Source organism: Erinaceus europaeus, chromosome 9, assembly GCF_950295315.1.
Source record: "Erinaceus europaeus chromosome 9, mEriEur2.1, whole genome shotgun sequence".
Classification (NCBI taxonomy): domain Eukaryota; kingdom Metazoa; phylum Chordata; class Mammalia; order Eulipotyphla; family Erinaceidae; genus Erinaceus; species Erinaceus europaeus.
Window position 1 is genome coordinate 126,310,020 of NC_080170.1, and position 13,060 is coordinate 126,323,079.

General features: G+C 48.1%; 1 protein-coding gene across 12 annotated transcripts in view; it reads right to left on the bottom strand.

Moving 5' to 3' along the window:
- Positions 1 to 13,060, bottom strand: part of DIP2A (disco interacting protein 2 homolog A) — a 129,416-nt gene that overhangs the window by 62,883 nt on the left and 53,473 nt on the right. For 11 of the 12 annotated variants that reach the window (XR_009551720.1, XR_009551721.1, XM_060198837.1 and 8 more), the window contains 4 exons: positions 12,740 to 12,859; positions 10,180 to 10,389; positions 4,899 to 5,024; positions 3,305 to 3,424 (listed from right to left, as the gene is read on the bottom strand). Coding sequence is in view for 10 of the 12 variants with exons in the window: in XM_060198837.1 (XP_060054820.1) it covers positions 3,305 to 3,424; positions 4,899 to 5,024; positions 10,180 to 10,389; positions 12,740 to 12,859 (576 nt within the window). In the remaining 2 variants the exon portion in view is untranslated. The remainder of the gene's footprint in view (positions 1 to 3,304; positions 3,425 to 4,898; positions 5,025 to 10,179; positions 10,390 to 12,739; positions 12,860 to 13,060) is intronic. The other variant, XM_060198838.1, reaches the window with a different exon arrangement.

A 13,060-nucleotide genomic window follows, 5' to 3' on the forward strand; every position in this document is an offset into this window, starting at 1 on the left:
AGATGTGTGTTATAGGGTCAAAGGCACAGATGTGTGTTATAGGGGTCAAAGGCACAGATGTGTGTTATAGGGTCAAAGGCACAGATGTGTGTTATAGGGTCAAAGGCACAGATGTGTGTTATAGGATCAAAGGCACAGATGTGTGTTATAGGGGTCAAAGGCACAGATGTGTGTTATAGGGTCAAAGGCACAGATGTGTGTTATAGGATCAAAGGCACAGATGTGTGTTATAGGGTCAAAGGCACAGATGTGTGTTATAGGGTCAAAGGCACAGATGTGTGTTATAGGATCAAAGGCACAGATGTGTGTTATAGGATCAAAGGCACAGATGTGTGTTATAGGATCAAAGGCACAGATGTGTGTTATAGGGTCAAAGGCTCAGATGTGTGTTATAGGGTCAAAGGCACAGATGTGTGTTATAGGGTCAAAGGCACAGATGTGTGTTATAGGGGGTCAAAGGCACAGATGTGTGTTATAGGGGTCAAAGGCACAGATGTGTGTTATAGGGTCAAAGGCACAGATGTGTGTTATAGGGTCAAAGGCACAGATGTGTGTTATAGGGGATCAAAGGCACAGATGTGTGTTATAGGGGATCAAAGGCACAGATGTGTGTTATAGGGTCAAAGGCACAGATGTGTGTTATAGGGGATCAAAGGCACAGATGTGTGTTATAGGGGTCAAAGGCACAGATGTGTGTTATAGGGTCAAAGGCACAGATGTGTGTTATAGGGTCAAAGGCACAGATGTGTGTTATAGGGTCAAAGGCACAGATGTGTGTTATAGGATCAAAGGCACAGATGTGTGTTATAGGGTCAAAGGCACAGATGTGTGTTATAGGGGGTCAAAGGCACAGATGTGTGTTATAGGGTCAAAGGCACAGATGTGTGTTATAGGGTCAAAGGCACAGATGTGTGTTATAGGGTCAAAGGCACAGATGTATGTTATAGGATCAAAGGCACAGATGTGTGTTATAGGGGTCAAAGGCACAGATGTGTGTTATAGGGTCAAAGGCACAGATGTGTGTTATAGGATCAAAGGCACAGATGTGTGTTATAGGGTCAAAGGCACAGATGTGTGTTATAGGGTCAAAGGCACAGATGTGTGTTATAGGATCAAAGGCACAGATGTGTGTTATAGGGTCAAAGGCACAGATGTGTGTTATAGGATCAAAGGCACAGATGTGTGTTATAGGGTCAAAGGCTCAGATGTGTGTTATAGGGTCAAAGGCACAGATGTGTGTTATAGGGTCAAAGGCACAGATGTGTGTTATAGGATCAAAGGCACAGATGTGTGTTATAGGATCAAAGGCACAGATGTGTGTTATAGGATCAAAGGCACAGATGTGTGTTATAGGATCAAAGGCACAGATGTGTGTTATAGGGTCAAAGGCTCAGATGTGTGTTATAGGGGTCAAAGGCACAGATGTGTGTTATAGGATCAAAGGCACAGATGTGTGTTATAGGGTCAAAGGCACAGATGTGTGTTATAGGGGGTCAAAGGCACAGATGTGTGTTATAGGGTCAAAGGCACAGATGTGTGTTATAGGGGTCAAAGGCACAGATGTGTGTTATAGGGTCAAAGGCACAGATGTGTGTTATAGGATCAAAGGCACAGATGTGTGTTATAGGATCAAAGGCACAGATGTGTGTTATAGGATCAAAGGCACAGATGTGTGTTATAGGATCAAAGGCACAGATGTGTGTTATAGGGTCAAAGGCACAGATGTGTGTTATAGGGGATCAAAGGCACAGATGTGTGTTATAGGGTCAAAGGCACAGATGTGTGTTATAGGGTCAAAGGCACAGATGTGTGTTATAGGGATCAAAGGCACAGATGTGTGTTATAGGGTCAAAGGCTCAGATGTGTGTTATAGGGTCAAAGGCACAGATGTGTGTTATAGGGATCAAAGGCACAAATGTGTGTTATAGGGTCAAAGGCACAGATGTGTGTTATAGGGTCAAAGGCACAGATGTGTGTTATAGGGATCAAAGGCACAGATGTGTGTTATAGGGGTCAAAGGCACAGGTGTGTGTTATAGGGTCAAAGGCACAGATGTGTGTTATAGGGGGTCAAAGGCACAGATGTGTGTTATAGGGGTCAAAGGCACAGATGTGTGTTATAGGGGTCAAAGGCACAGATGTGTGTTATAGGGTCAAAGGCACAGATGTGTGTTATAGGGTCAAAGGCACAGATGTGTGTTATAGGGGTCAAAGGCACAGATGTATGTTATAGGGGTCAAAGGCATAGACACTTGCTGTGAACTAGGTCCCAGCCACTGCATTGGTGCGAGTGGCTGGTCCCCAGCCAGCCCAAGCTGCAGACACATCTGTTTCAGTGCACATACTGTGATGTACAAGGACCTAGGTTCCAGCCCCCTGTCTCCACCTGCAGGGAAAAAGCTTCACAGGTGGTGAAGCAATGCTGCAGGCGCCTCTCTGGCTCTCTGTGTCTCTCCTTCCCTCCTCCATTTGTGTCACTATCCAGTAAATAAGCAAAGTATATTTAAAATAATGAATGTAATATGGGAACAAGCTATGCTGAAAATATAATACTCTAATACCATGGGAAAGTAACCACTTCAGGAGGGCGGGTGGTGGCACACCTGGTTAAGCACACATATTATTTTGTGCAAGGGCCCAAGTTCAAACCAGCAGTGAAGCAGGTCTGCAGGTGTGTCTATCTTTCTCTTGCCCTATCTCCCTCCCCCTCTCAATTTCTCTCTGTCCTATCATATACATATATATATGGGGGGGGATAGGCTCCAGGAGCAGTGGGTTCATAGTGCTGGCATCAATCCCCAGAGATAACCCTAGAGGCAATAAAAGAAATTAAATTAAAATAAGTATTTCAAAAATAATTTCTAAAAGTTAAATAAGTAAAATGGAACCTCAGAAGTACTCTTTTTTAAATAGTTTATTTATCTTTATCAGAGCACTGCTCAGCTCTGGTTTATGGTGGTGTGGGGAGTTGAACCTGGGACTTCGGAGCCTCAGGCATGAGAATCTGTTTGTATAACCATTATGCTCTAAATCCCCACCCCAGAGAAGTACTCTTTTTTTTTTTTCTAGTATTTTATTAGTAGTTTAATAATGGTGAACAAGACTGTAAGGTAACAGAGGCATTTTTATCATGAGTGCTATCAGTGGGCCCAGATGGACTGGGCCTGCCCACAGCGCCAGCACCCTGCTGCAGATACCAGCACTGCTCCAGGTTGGGAGCAGAGACAATGTCACTCTGCTCAAGGACACTGCAAACACATCTGTTTGATCGCACCGACAGGAAGGCCCAGCCCAAGCACCCTCACCTTCCAGCAACTCTTCAAAGTCGTCCACAAAGAACTCCTTCAGGGATGGGCGTTTGGGCCTCTTCAGGGTGTTCAGAAGCTGCTGGATCTTGGAGGACACCCTGCTGCTGACAGGCACACCTGTCAGGGAAGGAGGCGGCTGGTGAGGACATACCACAAACTGGAATAAGGAACACACAAGGGCAGGCTGGTGGTCACATCTACCAGCGCAGCAGAAACCCAGTCAAACACATACCCGAGGGGCTGTCAGGCATGCAGGGGAATGACTGACTCCTGCAGGCCTCTGCATGGACGTGAAGTTGCTCTGACCTACTAGTTTGTTTGTTTTTTATTGTTGTTGTAGTTATTATTATTGTTGTTGGATAAGACAGAGAGAAACGGAGAGAGGAGGGGAAGACAGAGAGGGGGAGAGAAAGACAGACACCTGCAGACCTGCTTCACTGCCTGTGAAGCGACTCCCCTACAGGTGGGGAGCCGGGGGCTCGAACTGGCATCCTTATGCCGGTCCATGCACATTGTACCACCTGCGCCTAACCCGCTGCGCTACCGCCCGACTCCCGACCTATTAGTTTTCAAAGGGACCCAGGTATCACAGTGCCTGAGAACCTTCTGGGGTGCACAAGGCCAAATTACTGCCATGAAAACCCACTTCCTAACTGCAAAGTCCACTAAATCTTCAAATATGCATTTATCAGGTGCACTGAAAATGATAAAAAATAAAGTGCTCAACTTCTTCCCATTACTAATGCATAAACAAACAGCTACACTCCAGAATATTCCAATATAACAGGAGAGCGAATCATTTACAACTCCTAAGAACCCAGAGGGACACTTCTAAAAGGCTGTCCATTCTCCAAATTGAAGGCTGTGCTAGCACTTCTGCATTAGACTCGATGAAGGTGAAAAGTCCCCTCTGACAGACCTCAACTGCTACACGTCACAGTATTCGCAACACTTGGAAGAATCTGTCAGCAAGCATCTTGCTCAATTCTTTCTTCCTTGAAGAAGAACATTGTTCAAGGCTAGCACAGTGCTGTGTATGAAGAGGCAGCGTAACTTGGACCCTTGTGTGTCCTGCCTGCATCCTCACTGCTTAACAACTCCACAGTCAGGGTCATGGCTCACATCTGTATCTGTGGGGTCACGACAGCACTAGCACACACACTGTTTGCACACATGTGTGCAACAAGTCCACACCAAGAGATCAAAGATAAAGAGAGAAATCTGAAAGCAGCAAGAGGAAAACAGACGTGGGAGAGAAAAGCCTCATGGGATCATCAGCACCTTTTCGACAGGAATCCCAGAGAACAGAAGAAACGCCATGATACTGGAGGGAGCCGTGCTAAGTGAAGCGAGTGAAGAGGATGAAGCCCAGCCAATCTCATCTGTAAGTGGGATGCAAAGAAACAAAGGGAGGGAAAGAGTTAAAGGAACAAGAGTTCAGACTGCAGGACTGAGGCCCCTAAGAAGCAGAGACGGGGAGGCTGCTGGACAGTAGGGTAGGGAGGATGGCACTTTGTTGGCAGAGGTGGTTGGCCACACATACTTTAAAGTAGAAACTCAGTCTTGTAAACTAGCAGACAAGGAGACATACCCCCTGCTGTCTCCAGGATGCTTCCGCTGTAGCCCCGAGGGACACATCTCACAGAAGCCAGCTGGGAGCGCTCACAGTGCGGATGCTCGAGGCCTGTGGTGACATCAGGAGGGGCTGAGTGCAGATCTGCCCAAAGTAAAAGTGGCTGTTAGCTCCAAGAAGAATCAAGTCATTCAGACTCCACCTGACTAGAGTTTCTTTGAGATCTAAGCCAGGAGCGTGGTCCTCCAATGGATTTTGTTTTGTGGCTGACCAAAGACACACCCCATGACACGTGTAATGTGTGGTGAGCACATGGGGCCGGAGGAGCTAGACAAAAACCCTGACCACAGAGAAACACATGCTTGGGCCCACCTTTCCTATCAGCCTGGGAGAGGCCAATATGAACTGTTATTGGGCCCTTTTTGCTATATCATGAAAAAAAAAAAAATAACAAAACAGGTATTTCAGACACCACTAAGACAAGAGCCCTTTGTGGGATTCAAAGAATGAGCCAGAGGCTTTCACACTGCCCATGGCAGTGACATACACACACACACACACACACACACACACACCTAACGGCAAGAGGCAGAGAGCAGACACATAACCAGAGAGGCCACTTGGATACAGCCTCACTCACCACCACTCCTCCTGTGTGAACGGTCATCGTGGAAGCTGATCTCAGCGTATAGCACTCTGGTCTACTCACAGCACTATGCTGCCACAGGGCTGACTGCCACCGTTGTGCCCACTACCTGGGGGGCCTGCTACTTGCTGAATCAATGCACATCTGCCAGTGGAGACCACACACTCCATACAGCCTGCTAGTGGGCAGCTCCTGGGACCAGAGAGCAAGTGCGCTGCTCACAGTGATACGCATGCAGCCCAGGTTAGGGCTCTGGCACACAAGGAGGTTAGCACCTCCTTGTTAGCAAGGGGGTGGAGGTTAGCAAGGGGGTCCTGCAATGCTGTGGCATCTCTCCTCCTCTCTCTGTCTCTACCTCTCTGAGTGGAAATGTGATCCAGAGTCTCAACATCATGTTGAGTACGGTTCCAGTTCCACTAGATAGATAAAGACCAAGAAACCTATAGGTTTTTAGTATCTAGCATTTCACTAATATAGACAGAATGAATGCTTTTAACCTAAAATACGTAGAAGGATGGAATCATATAGCAGCAACGTGCAAACTCACTGTTTATACAATAGAAAATACCACCTGGGAAAATCTAATGTTTTAAAAAACATTTTACTTATTTTTAGTGAAAGAGACACAGAGAGACACACACAGACGGCTACCAGAGCACTCACTGCTCAGCTCTGGCTTATGATGGGACTGGGGCTGACGTTTTTTTTAGCCAGGGCACCATGCCAGAGATTAAACCTATGACCTTGGAGCCGTAGACATGAAAGTCTTTTGCATAGCCAGTATGCTATCTCCCCACCCAGGGGAAATCTAACTTTTTTTAAAATCAGTTCTTTTTTCCCCCTTTTGTTGCCGATGTTGTTTTCTTATTGTTGTTACAGTATTGTTTTTGTTGTTACTGATGTCATTGTTGTTGGATAGGACAGAGAAATGGAGAGAGGAGGGGAAGACAAGGGGAGAGAAAGACAGACACCTGCAGATCTGCTTCACTGCACATTATAGTGTGCAAAAACCAGGTTCAAGCCTCTGGTCCCCACCTTCAGGGGGAAGTTTCATGAGTGGTGAAGAAGGGCTTCAGGTCTCTCTCACTTTCTCTATCTTCCCCTCCTGTCTCGTCTCAATCTCTAGCCAATAAATAAATAAATATTATTTATTTTGGATAAATATAGAAATTGACAGGTGGGGGAGACAGAGAGGGAGACACCTGCAGCCCTGCTTCACCACCCATAAAGCTTCCCCCTGCAGTTGGGGACCAGGGCCTTGAACCCTGGTCCTTGCACACTATAATGTGTATGCTCAAACAGGTGTACACAGCCCTCACAAAGCAACTTTAAAGTAACTGCATAAAGAAAATTATATGCAAAATAAAAATGAACTACTGTAACTCCAAGTACTAAAAATACAGGTACTTGTATCTGACTTCCTTGACCCCACACTTAAAATGTGTTAAAACTTACTGTCGTTAACACAGTCCACCCAGCCCTTCTAGTAAGTCAGCTCACTGTGACAGAGAGAAAGAATCATCAGCTCATAGCTGCTTCTCACAACTCCCCCTGGAGACATCCCTGTGGACCCATGGGCAGGCCCCTCACAGACCTGCAGGCCACTGGGGCAAAGGGCACTGTGGTCTAGGCAGAGACAAGAGCCCAGAGGGACCCACTGCTCCTGGGACCCCAGCGGGCAAGCGGCTTCTCCAAAGCTGCAGTGACGGTGAGAGCAGGAATCCAGAGGGCGCAGGGGCAAGGGCTACGGGCACTAAACACGGCACAGACGTCACAGGAAAGCAGCTCAAACCTGAGCTGCAAGCACGCTGGGGGTGGAGGACACTGAGACGAGACACTGGCTAGTTAAGGGAGCGCTGCTGCTCCTTGTGCTCTCTGCGCGGCTAGAGAAGAACCGCTGCAGGGCTGACGCGCCAGCAGGGAGCGCTCTTCCCCAGGGACCAAGCCAGAACAAGGAGGCCTCTAGGCTGGATGTGTGTAGCCGCCATACTAATGCTGATGCTTAGAGATTGTGGGGGCCAGGTGGTGGTGCACCTGGTCGAGCACGCATGTTAAAATGCGCAAAGACCTGGGTTCGAGTCCCCAGTCCCTACCTGCAGGGGAGATGCTTTGGAGTGGTGAAGCACTGTTACAGGTGTCTCTCTTTCTCTCCCCATCTATCACCCCCTTCCCTATAGATTTCTGACTGTCTCTATCCAATAAATAAAATACAGAAGATTTAAAAAAAAAAAAAGATCTCAGGTCTTTTTACCTGGTCACTGTAGACTACTATGCACGTTTACATTAAGTTATACATTTGCCCCTAACTTATGGATACTGTGCACATGTGCCCTGTCTCGTGGGCCCTGGCCCATATCTAGCTTCTGGGGCTTTGTTAGGAAGTGCACCGCCCGAAAGAGTTCAAAAGGTCTCACCAGAGTCATGGAGCTGAAGGGCTGACATTCCACGCCTGGCGTCTCTGGACACAATCCAAAGTGAAATGTATTGAGGTGGTACTAGTTGCACTGGTTTGGTACCATAAAGTACTTAAATCAAATAGTTCCTACTTAGACCTAGATACTCTCCTCGCCTACTTCTTGTTTTACTTCCCTCAGTCACTCCAAAGTTGACCTTGTCAGACAAAGCAAGGGCGACAAAAGCTGGGTAAGGGCAAGAGACCGGCACACTTCAATGATGACTCTTAGTCACTGCCAGGCCACCCCATCAGCTGGGGCCCTTAGTCAGGAGTCCTGGGATTCCCACACAGACATGGTGGGCCTAGACCTCTAGCAGATCCCTCTCATCACTGTCGCTGGTCAACTCCATCAGGAAGAACACAGTGGACTCTCTTGTGGGCCTCTCCAGGACCTTTCCCTCAATGTGGGTCAACATTGGTAGGGGCTGCCCACTCTCTGAAGGGAGGCTGGGCCAACCTGCTCTGCCACCTAAGGAAGATGGGTCCTGCAATGAGTGCAGCCTGGAATGTTTCTAGCTATGAAAACAGGATATGAGCTCAGACCTACAGGGATGCAGAGGTCACACAGGCTCCTGTGCCGAATATGGGCCCCAGATCAGATCAGTGGGGTTTACAGTTAACAATATTTATACACTTTCCCCAGATTTGGGAGCTACTCTCTTCCCTGATCCAGCTTTCTAGTCCCATTTCCAACTCTGACACCATCTCCCTAGACAATACCTTTGGCTCATCTGCATATTAGCTGTCAGGCTCAGGCCAAAATTAGTAAAGTCATGGGCCCCTTGGAATACACCTAAAATAGACCTACTAACCTTTTCCAAAATGGAGACCCCCAAATCTCATCTGCTATAATCTTACTTTTAGATTCCTGGTTATTAAACAATTTGTTCTGCTTTCTATCTTAATGCTTTTTCACCCACCAAGTTGCAAATGCTATTATGATGCCAATCTGACTTCACTGGACAAACAACCTCACCAGTGTGTCCTGGAGCCCCACCTCTCCAGGGCCCTGCCCCACTGGGGAAAGAGAGAGACAGGCTGGGAGTATGGATCCACCTGCCAAAGCCATGTCCAGTGGAGAAGCAGTTACAGAAGCCAGGACTCCCACTTTCTGCACCCCGTAACGATCCTAGGTCCATACTCCCAGAGAGATGAAAAATAGGGAAGCTGGGGGCTAGGCAGCAGCACACCTGGTTAAGCGCACACATTACAGTGCTCAAGAACCCAGGTTCAAGCCCCTGGTCCCCACCTGCAGGGTTTGGAAAGCTTCACAAGCGGTGAAGCAGGGCTGCAGGTATCTCGCTGTCTCTCTCCCTATCAATCTCTTCCCTCTCGATTTCTGGCTGTCTCTATCTAATAAATAAGTAAAGATAATTTTTTAATTAAAAAAGAAAAAAAACAAAATTAAAAAAAAGAATAGGAATGCTTTCAATGGAGGGGATGGAATATGGAACTCTGGTGGTGGAAATTGTGTGGAATTATACCCCTCTTATCCTACCATCTTGTAGATCATTATTAAATCAATTAAAAATAGACAAGATCTCAGTTTAAAAGGCACTAGTTTTGTTTTGTCAAGTAAGGGAAGGTGTGCAGTGTGACCCAAGATGAACGTAACCTGAAGGATTAGATAGGATTAGGATTGGATAGACAGGACGGCTGGAAGCGGTCTGCTCATCTTTACAATTCCTCCTTGTAACCAGCAGTGACTCCCCGTGTGCATGTTCCACGCACAGCAGTCTAGTCAGCAGCTACAAGCTCACATGGTCACAAACTCAAATTCTCACAATGGGGACAGAGGCCCCCATTCAGCCCTATTCGGCTCTGGTCTGTGTGTGGCTGGCACCTCAGGTTCTGGCTCAGCGGTGACTGCCTGGCGTGTGAAGGAGAGGGCAAGGCCTGGGGGGAGACACAGGCAAGAGGCAGCTCCTGCGTCATGCACACGAGTGAGTGGCCTGGGAAGAGCACAGCAGCAGGCACGGGAGGGGTGGGCACCCACCTCAGCTGACCACCACCTTGTGCTCCCACCACCACCCCGAGCAGGAAGACTGTGTGCTCATGACCAACACTCACTCCTGGACGGGGCCCCACACCCTCAGGGCTGGGACTGTCGCTTCACAGGAGCATCAGAAATGACCTTGTCACCAGAATGACAGCTTTCCCAAAGAAAGACACCTATGGGGCAGGGTGGTGGCACTGACCTAGGCGGGTGTGGGTGGCAGGGTCTGCGGGCACAGTAGCGGGAGTCCCTCCTGGGTGGGATGAGGTGGAAGAGGTGGAGGACGAGGTGGAGGAACCCTGAAGGGCCCGGTCGAGCCAGGGCTCGACGCTGGAATGGTTCTGGAGTGGAGTGGAGGTGAGCTGCCCAGGTCGTCGTAAAGAGCCCTCATCTTCTGAGGCAGATGATGTGTCTGTGGTGAAGATAAGGGTGACGATCGTGACGTAGGAGGACAGGGGCCCTGGGGGCACCTGGCAACCTCAGGTCTATTGGTGGAGGCTTCATACACCTGGCAGCTGTGCCCACACAGGCACAGTGTCGCCCTGAACTCGCCCTTAGTGGAGCAGGACCAGCACCTAACCAGCGCAGAAGCAAGGGCCTGAGTGTGCAGAATGTGGGTTCCACAGCTGTCTCTCCAGAGCCTTTGGGACACCATTCAGACTCCAGCTCGCTTCCCCAAACAAAGCAGCCCTCAAGAGCTGGCAGCTGCCCCTCTGCCACGGCCCGTCCCAGAGCCCTGGGGAAAGCAGCTCTAGAAAAGCATTCTTCCCCAAGGTAACTGCAGCCAACAAATCAGCTGCACATTAAAGTCCCACCAAGTCAGACATGGAGTTTTACTGTGGGTTTCACAATTACTAAAAGGCCCCTGTAATGATATTAACATTGCTATATCCATTTTAACAGCCATTCCTTGGTTTTCATTATCAACTTTTTTCAGGCTAGGAAGCATCACCAAAACCACTACATCATCCTGTGAATCTGGTTTGTCACCAACTCATCAAATAAAAAATGTGGCCACTTCTGTCCCTTAATTAACAAGAAGGGCAACAACAGAAACACAAAGTGGGCAAACCCCATAACCCTTTGGTGACAGTTAACTGGAAGCACACACACACACATCAGGGCTGCAGAGAAAAACCATAGCAGTCTCCTCCTGCTGCTGCCACCAGTGTCATCGCTGGGGCTCAGTGTCAACACTCCTCCTGAAGTCATTTTTTTCTTTCTTTGCCTCCAGGGTTATTGCTGGGCTCGGTGCCTGCACCATGAATCCACTGCTCCTGGAGGCCATTTTTCCCCCTTTTGTTGACCTTGTTGTTGTAGACTTGTTGTGGTTATTATTGTTATTGTTGATGTTGTTCACTGTTGGATAGGACAGAGAGAAATGGAGAGAGGAGGGGAAGACAGAGAGGCGGAGAGACAGACAGACACCTGCAGACCTGCTTCACTGCCTGTGAAGCGACTCCCCTGCAGGTGGGGAGCCGGGGTTTGAACCGGGATCCTTCCGCCATCTTTGCACTTTGCTCCAAGTGCGCTTAACCTGCTGTGCTACTGTCCGACCCATTTTTTCTTTTCTTTTTTCTCCCCTCTTTTATTTGACAGGACAGAGAGAAATTTAGAGGGGTGGGGGAGATAGAGAGGCAGAGAGACAGAGAGACAGCTGCAGACCTGCTTCACTACTCGTGAAGCTCCCCCCGGCAGGTGGGAAGCAGGGTGCTCAAGCCCGGGTCCTTGCATATGGTAACGTGTGCTTTTAACCGAGTGTCATCCAAAGTCTTCATTCTAACAGTAACAAAAGCAAAATGGAAATACTGTAAAAAAAAAACCAGAACACATTCCTAATGGCTTGGCCTTACTCCCTCTCACTTAAGGCTTAGTCACAAATCAGCAAGTGATAATTATAAGAATAAAACTTCTTATTTCAGAAAACTTTTTCCACTAAGTGTTTGAGTTTTTTTTTCTTTTGTAAGAGTATTTCTCCTTTTTTCTTAAATTTTTTTATTACCTTTATTTATTTATTGGATAGAGGCAGCCAGAAATCGAGAGGGAAGGGGCAGATAGAGAAAAGAGACCCCTGCAGCCCTGCTTCACCACTCGTGAAGCTTTCCCCTGCAGGTGGGGACCAGGGCCTCAAACCTGGGTCCTTGCGCACTGTGACGTGTCGCTCAGCCAGGTGCGCCACCACCCGGCCTCCTTGAGTTCTTTTTTTTTTTTTTAATTTTTATGACACCACCTTCTGTGTCTTTTTTTCTTTCATTTTTAATTTCTTTAATTATTTTTTATTATTATATTTATTTATTTTCCCTTCTGTTGCCCTTTTTTATTGTTGTTGTTATTGATGTAGTTGTTGGACAGGACAGAGAGAAATGGAGAGAGGAGGGGAAGACAGAGAGGGAGAGAAAGACAGACACCTGCAGACCTGCCTCACCGCCTGTGAAATGATCTCCCTGCAGGTGGGAAGCCGGGGGCTGGAACTGGGATCCTTACACTGGTCCTTGCGCCTTGAGCCTTTTGCCACGTGCGCTTGACCCACTGCGATACCGCCTGACTCCCGAGTTCTTTTCTTAAGCAGAATCTTAGTGAAGCCGCTTCAAACTCCACACATGTTGCGTCCACATCAATGCTGATGGCAGAACCACACTGTGCTCACGTATTTCATGCAGAGTGTGGTGCACACACAGACCAGACCCCACAGCTCCCAGCTCTCTGCCACCCCAGTGGGAACAATGCTCGGGCAGAAGGTCCAACATGAGAGCTTCATGTACCTGGGGGGGTGTAGGTCTCCACGGAGGAGTGGACCAGGACAGAGCGCCTCCTGGACGGAATGGGCACCTTCCGCTCCTTGTACTTCGCCAAGGCGGCCTGCACAGCTTCCGTGTGGAGATCTAGAGAGAGATAGTAGTCAGGACACCTGTGAGCATTGGTGGGGGGGGGGGGGCATGCATGGCTGAGGCTCCAGTGTGGAGTGTGGGCTTCCTTCTCTCTCAGGCAAACACTGCTATCTCACGTGAAGTGAACAACAAATATTTTAAAAGGCATTTTGACAAGAGTGGCTATAACATGACACAATTAAGTTTCATATGTCT